Source organism: Schistocerca piceifrons, chromosome 6, assembly GCF_021461385.2.
Source record: "Schistocerca piceifrons isolate TAMUIC-IGC-003096 chromosome 6, iqSchPice1.1, whole genome shotgun sequence".
NCBI lineage: Eukaryota > Metazoa > Arthropoda > Insecta > Orthoptera > Acrididae > Schistocerca > Schistocerca piceifrons.
In genome coordinates this window covers 384757914-384775581 of record NC_060143.1, presented here as the reverse complement: position 1 = coordinate 384775581, position 17668 = coordinate 384757914, and the positions used below count along the sequence as shown (strand labels likewise).

General features: G+C 39.0%; 1 protein-coding gene across 1 annotated transcript in view; it reads right to left on the bottom strand.

Moving 5' to 3' along the window:
* Positions 1 to 3931: 3931 nt before the first annotated feature.
* Positions 3932 to 17668, bottom strand: part of LOC124802880 — a 205723-nt gene continuing 191986 nt past the window's right edge. The window contains exons 10-11 of the mRNA XM_047263924.1: positions 4387 to 4544; positions 3932 to 4223 (exon numbers count right to left, since the gene is read on the bottom strand). Of these exons, the coding sequence (XP_047119880.1) occupies positions 4091 to 4223; positions 4387 to 4544 (291 nt within the window). The 3' untranslated portion in view covers positions 3932 to 4090. The remainder of the gene's footprint in view (positions 4224 to 4386; positions 4545 to 17668) is intronic.

The window sequence follows — 17668 nt, the reverse complement described above, 5'->3', positions numbered from 1 at the left end:
CAATGCTGAATGCAACAGCTTGAAATTAAAAAATAGATAAAAGTAAAAAATAATGATTTGACATTTACCTGATGATATAAATGATGATATAAATGATGGTATAAATGATGCATGGAGGTAACAGGGACTTTGAAAGCACATTGTACATGTGGTTCTTCTCAGAAACTGTACTTATTTGTAATACAAAGTATGAAATTAAAAACATTCCCTGATACTTCATGAAATTCCGTGATAGGTCCTACTTGCATGAAATTCCCTGATAATTCCTGATCTTCCCATTTTTTCTGGATTGTTGGCACTCTGTAAAATGATCCCCATTCACAAATGTTCAAATGTGTGTGTATTCCTAAGGGACCAAACTGCTAAAGTCAGTGGTCCCTAGACTTGCAGAGTACTTAAACTAACTTATGCTAAGAACAACACACACACCCATGCCTGAGGGAGCACTCAAACCTCTGACGGGAGGGGCCACGCAATCGAAGACATGGCGCCTCTAACCATGCGGCCACTCCGCACGGCTCCCCATTCACCTCTGCTCTGCTTATGCAGGGTGTTCAGAAATTTCTGTTACAAACTTGTAGGACTTGTAGAAGGGAATGAGTACATAATATTTTGAATACAAATGCATGTCTGGAAATGTATTGTTTCCATTCCATACAGTTTCAATTCAGATGTTTAACTCACCCACTTCTGCTTGAGGAACTGAATTAGGCATGACCCAGTACAGTTAATAGATAACAATTCAAAAGGAAACATAATGAAACATCCACCTATCACTTAAGCACATTTGTTTATATTAACACTTAAACATTGTGTGTTTACATTATTCAAAAACAAAAAAGAACCCAGTGTACTACATACTGAACAGTACGGATGCATTACAATAGTGGTTCGATGAGACAACCACCAACATTGTTACAGACATTGTACCTATGAAGCGTGTTCTGGTACACATGCTCCATCCCACCTTTAGTGCAGCAGCCAGAACTCATGCCAGCAGATCTTCCTCTGTCTATAGTGGAGTCTCATAAATTAATATAAATAAACATGCTTAAGTGATAAATGGATGTTTCACTACGTTTCCTTTCGAATTAGTACCTAATAATTATATTGTGTCATGGCAAATTCTGTTCCTCAGGCAGAAGTGGATGAGTTAAACATCTGAACTGAAACTGTTACAGAACAGAAATGGTACATTCCTGGACATGGGTTCCTGTTCACAATATTATGTGCTCACTCCCCTGTAAAATTCCTTGGAGTTTGTAACAGGAATTTCCAAACATTCTACATACTTTCCTTACTATGTCATATGCCTGTTATGCCACCAGACAGTGATGGGCAGTGATCATGTTTTTGCCCCATCAACGGACATTCACCACATTTTATCCTTTGCTTGATGTGAGGAGTGCACCTCAAATATTTTTACAAAATGTTACTGTTCTGTGAAGCTCTTGGGAACATGGAATCCTGTCTTACATGGCTTATGTCACACCTTGCATCTTTCTTTATTACCTTTCTTGCAGCTTTCCCTGTAACACCTAACTGGACGAACAAAAAATTTCTGCTTTAGTTTCTTTATGGACAATTCAGTCTTCTCCATTTGCAACAAAATTTTCACTCTCTTTCTCATGTAAATAACTGTAGTCTTCTGAAACCACCAAGCTGGATATGATCATGTGCCTTTATTCAAGATTTTTTTCCATTTCTAAGTTTGACAAGCAACATCTATAACACGTATTACCAGAATTTAATTATTTATATGTTTTTCACATAAACATAAACTCTGGAAGGATGTGTATAAACATAGTTGATCGCCCACAACAATACAACCTTCAACAATATGCCTAGGATGTATACAACTCATGTAGTTATGGCGCAATTTACAAGACATTGGCAACTGCTTGAGATAAAGAACTTCTGAGGCCCACCAGCCATGAATAATTTAATTGTGATAACCCAGTAAACTACTCTCCTATCCTAGAAACATAAATCAGGCATTTAAAGGAAAACTAAATAAGTGATGATTAACAGATGATGATGTACATCCTTAGGATTTAAGGTTAAAATTTAGTTGACATACGAGGGATGTTCAAAAAGTAAGGTGACTTTTCAAACTGCACAGGCAACGTACATTCGATTGTCAATTTTTTGTTTTGTTATGTTGGTACACATGTCCCAACATATGTTCAGTTTCATGCATACAGCATACTTTGTTTGTTTTTGACAGATAGAAAGGTTAGACGTGTCTTAGTGTGCTCAGCAATTTCCGATTATTATAAAAAATGGAGCAATGAATTTGCATCAAATTTTGTGTGATAAAAAGAGTCAAGTGCTCTAAAGCACTACAAATGTTGACATGGCATAAGGTGAGTCTTCTCTAAGTTAAAAAAAAAAAAAAAAAAAAAAAGTGGTACAAGCTCTTCCAAGATGACTGAGAAGATGTCAATGACGAACCTCGCTTTGAATGCCACAGCACATCAACAACAGATGAGAACGATGAAGCTGTGAAGAAAATTGTTCTGAAAAATCATCAAATTACTGTAATAGAATTTTTTGAGGATGTTGGCATATCAGTTGGCTCATCTCATGCAATTTTTATGGATTTTTTGGGCATGAGACGTGTGTCTGCAAAATTTGTTCCAAAACTTCTCAATTTTGATCAGAACAATCACATGAGCATCGTTCAGGAGCTCTTGAATGACGTCAACGATGATCCTGATTTGCTCAAAAAGGCCATAACTGGTGACAAAACATGGAATTATGGTATTTGATGTCAAAACCAAAGCCCAATAGTCCCAATGGAAGCATCCCATAGAGCCAAGATCAATAAAGCACACATAGTTCGATCAAATATCAAAGTTTTGCTCACTGTTTTTTTCAGTTATCATTGCATAAGGCATCATGAATTTTTTCCTCAAGGTCGTACGGCCAGTAAGGAGTATTACCTTGATGCTTTTGCATCACGACAGTGCAATTGCTTATTCATTGTTGCTTGTAAGAGATTTTTTGGCCAAAAACAACATGACAATCATGCCTCAGCCACTATATTCACTGTATTTGGCCCCCTGCAACTTTTTCCTGTTCCCAAAACTGAAGAGAGCTATGAAAGGACGAAGACGTTCAACATTTGAGGAAATAAAAACTGAATTGCTGGAATACTCAAGGCTGTACCAAAAAGTGCTTATGAGAAGTGCTTCATGGATTGGAAGAAGTGTTGGCACAAGAGTATTGCATCTGAGGCAAATTACTTTGAAGGGAACAACATGAATATTGATGAATAAATAAATAAGTTTTCATAAAAATATAAAGTCACCTTACATTTTGAACACGCCTCGTATCTAGTACATCTACTTACTACACTGTGTTAATCTGAGTTATACATTTCATCACCTCCAGAGCAGTCTCTGGAAGTTGTGGGTGCCTTTTTATTTATTTATTTATTTATTCATTCATTCACACACTGTATTTTTGAAGATTACACAGTGACATACTTTTTTAAATAATAATCAGTAAAGAACAACATAGCTCATATCACAGTATTGTTGCTCAGAACAGCAACAAACTGCTTGAATTCAACAAAGAAATTATCCTCTATGAGACTGATAAACCTCATTGTGAACAGATGTAACACTAAGAGTAAATAAACAGCTTCATTAAAACTGATACAAAGGGCACCATTATAATATTTCATGTACACTATCCCTGGAATAAATAAATAAAGATTTTCTCAATTACTAACATTAAAAGGACAAATACTTTAGTGAAGTGTCTGCATGTCTAAAACAAAGCAATAACTGTGTGCAATGAGATTTTTATTAATTTTTTTAATCATCTCTCTCCTACATTTTACATGCTTGGTTCTACACAATATTACAAACAAAAAGAAAGAGTAAAATCTGCTCTTGCAAAAGAAGAACAATCAAAGGATTTTTCAAATAATTAATAGTGATTCCATTTTCCTTCAGTATGAAAGATCAATTCACACCAGCTGTTGCTTAATTGAAACAGTAAAGGTGTACAATTACAGACTGTAACATAAAACACATTTTGTTATGTGCATTATTTTGTGTAATATGTAAGCCCTGTAGCCCTAGTCTGTATCAGGAGGCATGAAGTCTGGAAGTATTTCACGTACACGTATACGCCACACTTCAAGCCGTTCTTTACGTTTCTTTTCATCTCGCACCTTGTACCATTGCCTGAAGTAGCGGCAAAGCAGTGTCCTATAATGAAAATTAAAATCAATTATACTTAGGAATGGTATGAACAATGGTGTAACATACTACAGTTACGAACATCTAAAGAAATTTCTATATACTTTTACACAAACGCGAACATCCATCAAATCAGAGAGTCATAAATGTATACATAATACTGTTTGCATACCTATTATAATGCTCTAATGCCATTTGCATTACAGTTGCTTCATGAGCCAACTGTTCTTCTACAAAGCTCCTCCACCTTAGAAATGCCTGTCTTTTCAATATCCATACATCATAAAAATCTTCTGCTACTTGATGCTGCCTCCTGCTGTCAGTTTTAATCTAACAGAAAGACAACTGGTTATTAATTTTCTATCATTTTTACTTGATTGTTAACTTATGACATCTTATGTATGAAACTTAAGAGAAATTTATTACAAACATTTAATATGTGTAGTAACCATTCGTTTCTTGCTCCTACTCTAAATGTCTTTCTTTCTATCATTTCACCCCTTCCCTTCTCTTTTGTTGCCAAAGTATCTATGACTTTAAGAATGAAATAAAAATTTAAACCATTTAAGTTCATGGAGAAGATGTTATCACAGATAATACACTAAAACAAAAAATTGCACCTCCATTTTAGAAATAATGGTTAATTTTCCTTAATTTACCAAGAAAAAGTAAAAGTAATCAAATGGGAAAGAAAGAAAAGAACTAGACTCCTAGGTGAATACAGAAACAAGAGGCACTCAGCGGATCAAAAATCAAGTATTTAATTACAAACAGGCTGGCCTCACAGTCCTAATAATGTAATGTATAGATACAGAAGCCAAGATGCTAAACAGGATACACAGAGAAAGCTTGACTGGAAATTTAAAAAAATCAAGCAGTGGTAGTGGTGGAGAGAGGACAGAAAAAGGTGGAAGGAAGTGCAAAGAAACAAGTTGAGGAATGTGAAGATATAATCAAACAAAAATATTATGTATGCCAAAATGTCAATCAGGCACCTTAAGAGATGTTTTTCATTGCCATGACCTGCTTATAACAATCTGCCTCCTATTCACTCACTGTGTGTAGCCAATAAGTAACTTGTGGGGAATCACATTTTAAGTGCTGTTTGCTGCCAAAGATCATTGGCCTAAGCCTTGCACTATCACCCAGATAGCTGGAATGTGTTTCCTTCCTGACACATTTGCGGACCAAGGTCTGAAATGGTAAGTTACATTTCTAGCTACATGTTCAGTACAATCAAAGTAAATGATAATAAAAATAACTCAATAACACAATGATACAATTCGTAACACTTGTTAAACCAAGTTTCCTTTTTATAATGCTTATTATGACGCTCTATCAATCCTGACCACACAAAATGTCCACCTGCATATCACTTACAACTGACAGCAAATGTTGCCAGGTGAGACAATTCCTAGCTATTATCAACAGGAGTTCCATAATCTAGCGAAACAGAGGTGAGAGTTGAGTGTAAGGACACTATATAGTATAGCAATCCGAGTTGCTGACCACTACATAGTCACCCAAGGATAGAGGGATGGCTGTCAGGGTGCTGAGTATTGATGACCTGAGGGAATGTATAATGCCCAGCCTCTTATGACAGCAAGCCAGAGAACGCTCTCCTAAGTTAAACAACTTTTGTTGGCAGTGCATTCCATACGACAAAATCATGCAGCACCCAAGACCGGCAATTGTGAGGATGGTGTATGCATCAACTACAATGCTGCTGGTATGTGGTGTCAACACATCCTGCTCAGCAGAGAAGCAACCAGCAGCAACTGCTGTTGGCAGTGCCGGAAATGGCTAGCCAAGTATGCCACAGCCCAGGTTGAACCCAGGCTCTCCATGGACAATGGCATATGCCGAATGACCCCGCTAGATTGGTCTTAGTACAACATCTGGGAACATCGGGATAGCTGGTGCTAGTAGGCCCATGGGTGTATGTAGTAGCAGCTGCGACTGTGGAAGACTCGTTTGTTATGGAGACTGAATCAGTGCTGAGACTGGAGTCAGTCATGGCCAAAGATGAAGAAAAACACAGATCTCGTGGTAGACAGAAGCTTGAAATGTAGCACAAACTTCAATGCAAGATGCTAAGATGCTTTTAATACATTCCACAATGAAACTCTGTCTCAAAATCTGGCAGAAAATGCAAACAGATTCTGGTTGTATGTAAAACAAGCCTGCAGAAAGACACAATCAATACCCTCACTGTGAAGTAACAATGGTGTTGTGCCACTAAAGCAGAGTTACTAAACATGGTTTTCCAAAATTCCTTCACCAAAGAAGACAAAGTAAATATTTCAGAATTTGAATCAAGAACAACTACCAAAACGAGTAATTAAGAAGTGGGTATCCTCAGCGCAGCAAAGCAATTTAAATAACTTGACAAAGGCAAGACCTCCAGTCCTTTTTGTATACCACTCAGGATCCTCTCAGAGTATGCTGATACCATAGGTCCATATTTAACAATCATACACACTCAATCGCTCGTTGAAAGGTCCATACCTAAAGGCTGGAAAGTTGTACAAGTCACATCAATATCCAAGAAAGAAATAAGGAGTAATATGCTGACTTACAAACCTATATCACTAATGATGATTTGCAGTAGGTTTTTGGAGCATATACTGTGTTATTGAGTTCTCCTGAAGAAAAGGATTTATTGACAAGTAACCAACATGCATTCACAAAATATCATTTTTGCAAAACACAACTAGCTCTTTATTCTCAAGAAGTAATGACTGCTATTAGCAAATGATTTCAAGTTGATGTCATATTTTTACATTTCCATAAGGCTTCTGACAACATAACTCACAAGCAACTTCTAATAAAATTGCATGCCTATGGACTACTGTCTTGGTTGTGCAACTGGATTCATGATTTCCCATCACGGAGGCCATAGTTCATTGTAACTGATGGAAAGTCATCAAATAAAACAGAAGTAATATCTCGAATTCCCCAAGGATGTGTTATAGGCCCTCACTGTTCCTGTTCTACATAAATAATTTAGAAGACAATGTGAACACCACTCTGAGATTGGTTGTAGATGATGCTGTCATTTACCATCTTATAAAATCATCAGATGATAAAACAAATTGCAAAATGATTTAGGCAACATGTATGTTGTTGTTGTTGTTGTTGTGGTCTTCAGTCCTGAGACTGGTTTGATGCAGCTCTCCATGCTACTCTATCCTGTGCAAGCTTCTTCATCTCCCAGTACCTACTGCAACCTACATCCTTCTGAATCTGCTTAGTGTATTCATCTCTTGGTCTCCCTCTATGATTTTTACCCTCCACGCTGCCCTCCAATACTAAATTGGTGATCCCTTGATGCCTCAGAACATGTCCTACCAACCGATCCCTTCTTCTGGTCAAGTTGTGCCACAAACTTCTCTTCTCCCCAATTCTATTCAATACTTCCTCATTAGTTATGTGATCTACCCATCTAATCTTCAGCATTCTTCTGTAGCACCACATTTCGAAAGCTTCTATTCTCTTCTTGTCCAAACTATTTACCGTCCATGTTTCACTTCCATACATGGCTACACTCCATACAAATACTTTCAGAAATAACTTCCTGACACTTAAATCTATACTCGATGTTAACAAATTTCTCTTCTTCAGAAACGCTTTCCTTGCCATTGCCAGTCTACATTTTATATCCTCTCTACTTCGTCCATCATCAGTTATTTTGCTCCCCAAATAGCAAAACTCCTTTACTACTTTAAGTGTCTCATTTCCTAATCTAATACCCTCAGCATCACCCAACTTAACTCGACTACATTCCATTATCCTCGTTTTGCTTTTGTTGATGTTCATCTTATATCCTCCCTTCAAGACACCATCCATTCCGTTCAACTGCTCTTCCAAGTCCTTTGCTGTCTCTGACAGAGTTACAATGTCATCGGCGAACCTCAAAGTTTTTATTTCTTCTCCATGGATTTTAATACCTACTCCAAATTTTTCTTTTGTTTCCTTTACTGCTTGCTCAATATAGAGATTGAATAACATCGGGGAGAGGCTACAACCCTGTCTCACTCCCTTCCCAACCACTGCTTCCCTTTCATGTCCCTCAACTCTTATAACTGCCATCTGGTTTCTGTACAAGTTGTAAATAGCCTTTCGCTCCCTGTATTTTACCCCTGCCACCTTTAGAATTTGAAAGAGAGTATTCCAGTCAACATTGTCAAAAGCTTTCTCTAAGTCTACAAATGCTAGAAACGTAGGTTTGCCTTTCCTTAATCTTTCTTCTAAGATAAGTCGTAAGGTCAGTATTGCCTCACGTGTTCCAGTATTTCTATGGAATCCAAACTGATCTTCCCCGAGGTCGGCTTCTACTAGTTTTTCCATTCGTCTGTAAAGAATTCGTGTTAGTATTTTGCAGCTGTGACTTATTAAACTGATTGTTCGGTAATTTTCACATCTGTCAACACCTGCTTTCTTTGGGATTGGAATTATTATATTCTTCTTGAAGTCTGAGGGTATTTCGCCTGTTTCATACATCTTGCTCACCAGATGGTAGAGTTTTGTCAGAACTGTCTCTCCCAAGGCCGTCAGTAGTTCCAATGGAATGTTGTCTACTCCAGGGGCCTTGTTTCGACTCAGGTCCTTCAGTGCTATGTCAAACTCTTCACGCAGTATCGTATCTCCCATTTCATCTTCATCTACATCCTCTTCCATTTCCATAATATTGTCCTCAAGTGCATCGCCCTTGTATAGACCCTCTATATACTCCTTCCATGTTTCTGCTTTCCCTTCTTTGCCTAGAACTGGGTTTCCATCCGAGCTCTTGATGTTCATACATGTGGTTCTCTTATCTCCAAAGGTCTCTTTAATTTTCCTGTAGGCAGTATCTATCTTACCCCTAGTGAGACAAGCCTCTACATCCTTACATTTGTCCTCTAGCCATCCCTGCTTAGCCATTTTGCACTTCCTGTCGATCTCATTTTTGAGACGTTTGTATTCCTTTTTGCCTGCTTCATTTACTGCATTTTTATATTTTCTCCTTTCATCAATTAAATTCAATATTTCTTCTGTTACCCAAGGATTTCTACTAACCCTCTTCTATTTACCTACTTGATCGTCTGCTGCCTTCACTACTTCATCCCTCAGAGCTACCCATTCTTCTTCTACTGTATTTCTTTCCCCCATTCCTTTCAATTGTTCCCTTATGCTCTCCCTGAAACTCTGTACAACCTCTGGTTCTTTCAGTTTATCCAGGTCCCATCTCCTTAAATTCCCACCTTTTTGCAGTTTCTTCAGTTTTAATCTACAGGTCATAACCAATAGATTGTGGTCAGAGTCCACATCTGCCCCTGGAAATGTCTTACAATTTAAAACCTGGTTCCTAAATCTCTGTCTTACCATTATATAATCTATCTGATACCTTTTAGTATCTCCAGGGTTCTTCCATGTATACAACCTTCTATCATGATTCTTAAACCAAGTGTTAGCTATGATTAAGTTGTGCTCTGTGCAAAATTCTATCAGGCGGCTTCCTCTTTCATTTCTTAGCCCCAATCCATATTCACCTACTACGTTTCCTTCTCTCCCTTTTCCTACACTCGAATTCCAGTCACCCATGACTATTAAATTTTCGTCTCCCTTCACTATCTGAATAATTTCTTTTATTTCATCATACATTTCTTCAATTTCTTCGTCATCTGCAGAGCTAGTTGGCATATAAACTTGTACTACTGTAGTAAGTGTGGGCTTCGTATCTATCTTGGCCACAATAATGCGTTCACTATGCTGTTTGTAGTAGCTTACCCGCATTCCTATTTTCCTATTCATTATTAAACCTACTCCTGCATTACCCCTATTTGACTTTGTGTTTATAACCCTGTAGTCACCTGACCAAAATTCTTGTTCCTCCTGCCACCGAACTTCACTAATTCCCACAATATCTAACTTTAACCTATCCATTTCCCTTTTTAAATTTTCTAACCTACCTGCCCGATTAAGGGATCTGACATTCCACGCTCCGATCCGTAGAACGCCAGTTTTCATTCTCCTGATAACGACATCCTCTTGAGTAGTCCCCGCCCGGAGATCCGAATGGGGGACTATTTTACCTCCGGAATATTTTACCCAAGAGGACGCCATCATCATTTAATCATACAGTAAAGCTGCATGCCCTCGGGAAAAATTACGGCCGTAGTTTCCCCTTGCTTTCAGCCGTTCGCAGTACCAGCACAGCACGGCCGTTTTGGTTATTGTTACAAGGCCAGATCAGTCAATCATCCAGACTGTTGCCCTTGCAACTACTGAAAAGGCTGCTGCCCCTCTTCAGGAACCACACATTTGTCTGGCCTCTCAACAGATACCCCTCCGTTGTGGTTGTACCTACGGTACGGCTATCTGTATCGCTGAGGCACGCAAGCCTCCCCACCAACGGCAAGGTCCATGGTTCATGGGGGGAACATGTATGTATGGTGTGAAAAGTGGCAAGTGACTCTAAATAATGGAAAGTGTGGAGTCATCCACATGAGTACCAAAAGGAATCCAATAAATTTTGACTACACAATAAATCACACAAATCTAAAGGTTATAAATTCAACTAATTACATAGGGATTATAATTATGAGTAATTTACATTGGAATGATCATGTAGATTATGTTGTGGGGAAAGAAAACCAAAGACTGTGATTTACTGGCAGAACACTGAGAAAATGCAACAGGTCTATCTAGAGAGACTGTCTACACTATGCTTCCATGTCCTCTTCTGGAATATTGGTGTGTGATCCAAATCAGATAGGATCGATGGAGAACATTGAAAAAGTTCAAGGAGGGACACCTAGTTTTGTACATCAGGAAACAGGAGACAGAGGCATGGAAATATGTGAAATGGAGTGGCAATCATCAAAACAAAGGTGTTTTTCATGATGGCAGGGTCTTTTCATGAAATTTCAATCACCAAATTCCTCCTCAGAATGTGAAATTATTTTGTTGATACACATCTACATAGGAAGGAAAGATCACCACAATAAAATAAGAGAAATCAGAGCTCACACAGAAAGATTAAGTGTTCGTTTTTCCCACTCACTATTCAAGAAGGGAATGGTAGAGAAATCTACATCTACATTGATACTCTGCATATCACATTTAAGTGCCTGGCAGAAGGTTCATCGAATCACCTTCACAATTCTCTATTATTCCAATCTCGTATAGTGCGTGGTAAGAACAAACACCTATATCTTTCTGTAACAGCTCTGATTTCCATTATTTTATCGTTGTGATCATTTCTCCCTATGTAGGTCACTGTCAACACAATATTTTTTCATTCAGAGGAGAAAGTTGGTGATTGGAATTTCAAGAGAATATCCCCTCCCAATGAATAACGCCTTTCTTTTAATGATACCCAGCCCAAATCCTGTATCATTTCAGTGACACTATCTTCCATATTTCATGATAATACAAAACATGCTGCCCTTCTTTGAACTTTTTCGATGTACTCAGTGTAGCAGCCTCCTTAGTAGATCTGTTACATTTCCTAGGTGTCCTGCCAATAAAACACAGTCTTTGGTTAGCCTTCCCCACAACATTTTCTATGTGTTCCTTCCAATTTAAGTTGCTCGTAACTATAATTCCTAGGTATTTAGTTGAATTTACGGGCTTTATATCTGACTGATTTATCATGTAACTGAAGTTTAACGGATTCCTTTTAGCACTCATGTGGATGACCTCATACTTTTCGTTATTTTGTGTCAACTGCCAATTTTTGCACCATTCAGATATCTTTTCTAAATCGTTTTGCAATTTGTCTGATCTTCTGATGACTTTATTAGTCAATAAACACCAGCATCATCTGCAAACAACCTAAGATGGCTGCTCATATTGTCTCCCAAATCATTTATATAGATAAGGAACAGCAAAGGGCTTATGACACTACCTTGGGGAACGCCAGAAATCACTTCTGTTTTACTCGATGACTTTCCATCAATTACTACGCACTGTGACCTCTCTGACAGGAAGTCACAAACCCAGTCACATAACTGAGACGAGAGAAATAGCTTGAAGGTGGTTCAATGAACCCTCTGCCACGCCCTTAAAAGTGAATTGCAGAGTAATTATGTGGATGTAGATGTAGACATGTCAGAAGCCCAGTACAATGTCAGGACAGGACAGATCTAACATCAGGTACAAGATACAAGTAGCAGATGAGGATTGTGGAGGCTGGTGGTGGGAATGGAGGCTACATCAGTGCTAATGCTGGAGCTGTAGACAGGACTGAAGTTCAAGCACAGCACAGTGGCAGTGGCAGACATATTAGAAATCCAGCATGACATCAGGACAGGACAGATCTAATGTCAAGTAACAAGAGACAAGTCCTCAGTGCAAGTGGTCTCCCACTGGGCTGGAGGCCCAGATATACTCATCTAGTAAGCCTTGTTGTGATAAAAGGACCCAATTGTTGTAGTGTATGCCTGGAATGTATTGCCCCAAGTATTGTTCTGTAACTGTCATTGCCCACTCAAGCAGATGCTACAACAATTACTCCCCACTTGGGGAGAATTCAGTCTTACGAATTCTAGTCTGCTACCAAATCTGTAAACATATTACAATTACATGATGCTATAGCATATACAACTCTATTTTCCCACACATATTAGGCACAGTTTTCCTCTTTTCTTATTAAGTCATGACACATGGTATAATGTATTTGTCTTCAACCTGCCTATTTAGCAGGAGAGAAGAGTAGGGATCTGAAAGGCAGCCTGCAACATTATGAAACTCTTATACTTAACCTGAACTATTCACAAAAGTAAAGTAATCCATGGTAGAGACACTCACATTGTAATGCCCATAAGAGCCAGAGAACTATCACTTAAACCCTAAACTTTACTGCTAATTATGAGAGACCTATCCAGTCTATTGTGCTTTATGAGCCCTGCAATCTCTTGACCACAGTCTTTAACCACAGGTGCTGTCCGCAGCTACAACCTGTGTTTCTGAATATTACTCAAAAACACTCCATGTTTCTTCAACCTGTGTTTCTTAATATTACTCAAAAATACTCGATGTTTCTTCTTAGTCGTAGCTCTCTAATACATGAATGTCCCTGCACCATGCATCACACTGGTTCAGACAACTATCCTAGGTGGATTTTCTGCTATTATGCCAACCGTACTCAAGGGACCTGGAGCAGTTTAACGGTGACATGAAGATTAATAATCATCTTGCATCTACAGATCCTAGCACCTAGTTACACTGCTTTGAGCCAGTGTGATACGATACAAAGATAAAAAACTGTATGATACTGTTGCAATGCTGAGCTATATTTCACTTTGTCAGTGCTATATCACAGTTTGGAGCTATCTTACTACATACAGAGTAGGCATGTGGCACAGAAAGGAAAAAGAAACAAAAAGCTGCGTACACAACTCAGACACTCTTGAACATCAGACCATGTTTCTACTTGCATTAACCCTTTGGAAAACTCCTAATCTACATATCACCACTATTCACAACAAACCATGCCTACAATTGTCTATCTACACTGATTAATACTTCTCTAGCACCCATGGCCTTCCTCATTGAAACTATGCACTCTCCCTACACTGCTTAGTGAAATGCTCTATCCTTCTGCATACCCAACACACCACAACATGTGATTTAGTACAGGGTTATATTGTGCACACAAAACTAGCCCCTCAGGCCCTTCCCACATACCAAAGCTGAGTCTATGCCAGTTGTAATAAGGAATGGGACAGTGGGACAGCGACAAATGCAAGGAACAACATTGTAGCATCACAACATAGTTTTAAGTGAAACTTCTAGGAATTTGTAACTAAGCTGCAGTAGAGCATTGTATTAACTATCAATGGCCAGTGAGTGCAGTGTGGTAACATGTAGGTTGTATCAACACATACACAAAAGGATTGTGAGATAGGGTAGCCACACTCAGTAAAACCTGCACTGTGCAGCAGTAATAGCCAGAGTGGGCAGGATGGTGTCACCAGATCAGGGCCAAGAACCTTGATGAACTTGTGGATAGTATGCCACAACGAATACAGGCATGCATCAATGCAAGAGGACGTGCTACTGGGTATTAGAAGTGCTGGTGTGTACAACAATCTGGACCGCCACCTCTGAAGGTCTCGCTGTATGGTGGTACAACATGCAATGTGTGGTTTTCATGAGCAATAAAAAGGGCGGGAATGACCTTTCTGTTGATCTCTATTCCAATTTTCTTTACAGGTTTCGGAACTCTCAGAACCGAGGTGATGCAAAACTTTTTTTGCTGTGTGTATTTTAAGTCAGGAGTTTTATTTTATTTTTTGTAATTTAATTACTTAGGATTCTTCATATAAAAGGATTTAGAGAAATAGTAATTAGGAAAATAGTATGATAGGACAGCTCTCTGTATTTTTATCTCCACTATGAATTTACTTTAACAAAAGTATTCTCAGCCTTCAAGATGCATCAATGGTTAAATTTCTACAAACTATTGGTTGATTGATGATGATGATGATGATGAGTCCCATACTTCTTTTCAGAGCGTAGGGGAGCGACGCGGGAGACCCGCGTCGCCTTACTAGGCAAGGTCCTAGTGGAGGTGGTTTCCCATTGCCTTCCTTCGACCGTAATGGGGATGAATGATGACGATGAAGGCGACACAACGATACCCAGTCATCTCGAGGGAGGAAAAAATCTCAGACCCCACCGGGAATCGAACCCAGGACCTCGTGCTCGGGAAGCGAGAACACTACCGTGAGACCAAGAGCTGCGGATTGGTTAATTACTGTTCACTCATTGTCAGCTGGAGCACACAGATGAAAGCACAAGAAAATGAAGCCACTTAATACCTCTGGAATCCCACAAAGATTTTATTATTTAATTAATGTTGCCACAAGACCATGGACTCAAATATAGTCACATTCCAGGATCTTTCTCAACACAGTTCATTACAAAGACTCTAACATAAATTAGAGTAATCAGTATACTCAGAGTACATCTAATCTTTTGCTGTTTTCTGAGATGGGTTTTTATAGTGACGGTGGTGGTGGTGGTGGTGGTGGTGGTGTGTGTGTGTGTGTGTGTGTGTGTGGTAGTAGAAGTAGTAGTGTTAGACATGTTCCTATATCATTTGAAAAAGACTCAGATGTGGGATAAGCTGGAAATGTCTCCTCTTCTCTTCAGTGAATGAGATCCTACACAAGTAAACAGTAGCTTCAGTGATGAAATTATGAAAGTGACAGTAATTATTTATGCCAGTGATATTTATGTGTAGCAATACTCTGAGGGAGAACTTCAATAAATGATACAATTGGTCCATGACAATAAGGAAGAATAAAAAGGGGGTTTGCAGTCCGCACCAGGTAGCAGCTTTGTGAGAGTGACAAAACTGATGTTTCATCCTTGACACCTATCGGAGTTGGCAGACAATTGTGGAGCTTGTGGTGACATAATTAGTCGGAAGATACCTCTGAAAAAATGAACTGTAAAATATCTTTGCTTTTAGGCTCACTGTTTTCCTGCCTTTTGGGGTGGCATGTTTCATTTCAGAGATTTTTGTTGAGTGTTTCATGTAACTCTCATTGTGTATTGAAGTCTCTGGTTTCAATAACAGCCAGTATTTCTGGTACTTACTGAGGATTGATGTTTCCACAAGTGGTGACCCCACAGAAAGCCATGGATCACAAGAAACACATTAAGTGTGAGGATACTTTTAAAACTTTCATTTGCTGCCTATGGTGTATGTGATGACAAACTACAATTCATTCTGACAATTAATGCTTTAGGCACTTAATCTCTTTGTTATGGTCAGATATTGTTCATAATATGCCCTCTAATTACAATAACACACTCTTGAAAGACCACATGTTCCACAGTATTCACAGATTAAGAGACCTGCAGTTAGTATCTGCAGAAGGTATGACAATGCCACTAGTCAACACAGTCAGCACAGGTGCAGCACAGGCCAATGGTGACCCAATAACATTGGGGGAACAGAACCCTGTGAAGTCACCGTGTGAACTGAGCCATGGGAAACAAAGTGTCTTAACCCATGTAGATACATGCACAGCAATAAGCTCAACACACGGCTGGTGACTAATGACCAAGCACATGACAGCACTCAGCACAAAGTGCTAGACTAGGTCCACAGTGGTTTAATGCTGCAGGAGCACTGGCCTGCTCTATTTACTGCTGCTCATAAGTATACACTTCTGTCAGTGGGTCTGCCTATATGACATGACATGTACATCTTCTTTGGCAGGTGTCTGAACTGCTCGTGTCTGAACTGCTCCACTGTTCTACCCATGCCAGCTCAATTGCCTACATCTCGACATTTGCCGGTAAGGATATTAAACCAGGTATTCGAAAAGTTTTAGAGAGTGAGCTTATTGGTGATACATCTCTGTCTGAATTATTGTGCGATCTAAGGACACGAGTCACTGAATCTAAAGTTTCCAAGGTGATGTTAAAACAAGTGTGATTCAATAACTTACCTTTTGCTATTAAAACTCTTGTGATTTCAAATAACACCATGGACATAGATTTGCAGTTACTCAGAACTGGCCAAATAAGTAATAATTTGTTACGTGATGATGCCAGTGAGGGTCCACAAACTGGTAATGGCACTGCAGGTTTAGTTACTTTGCCTGCAGCTAGAGGGCAGCAGCTCCCACTATCTAAACGAATCTGCTCATTCCCATGCAACTTGAGCAGTTTCAGCAACAATTCAGGCAAACTACAGAAACACTGCCAATTCATGAAAGCACACAGCACAGCAGCTGGCACAACTCCCAGCATGAGGTCAACATACAATGACATAACTGCTATTTATATCCTTCTGAATGTGGACAATCGGTAAGAAAATGTACAGCTCCTTACAGCCTCACAAACAACAACAACAACAACAAATGGGAATAGGCATGACCTGTCAAACTGCCACTCTGAACTGAAGTGGATAACCACCAAGGTCAAAGTATACAACAGGTCTACCACTTTGTTTTTCCAGAGTCAGCTTCCGCCATTTCAACACAAGAAGACAGATTTCTTCCCAGTATCGGCTATGTAGATTTCTCAGGAATGCCAAATTGACAGCCTGTTATTAACAGTCTTGGTAGATCATGTCACTTGTATGTCCAGGAACATATTCAATCGACTCTGGATCAATGTGAGTGTCTTGCTGGCAAGATTAGAAAAGCAACCTTCAGTTACATCCAGGCTCATCATAGCTAATAACTCGAAAATTCCTACTTTTGGTAAATGCATCATAGTGGTGAAATCGGGTTTCCAGAAATAACTGCAGTGGATTTTCTTGACTGCCAATGTCACTGAGCCACTTCTTGGCACTGATTTCCTGCACCACTTTTACACTGACATTTCCATCCACAAGGCTCAAATCTGCATAAACAATAAAATTGTTTATTGACATGCAGTTTCTTTAAACAGCCCTCATTCTTTGAATTACACCTCTGCTACAGATAAAGTGATAAGTGACCTGG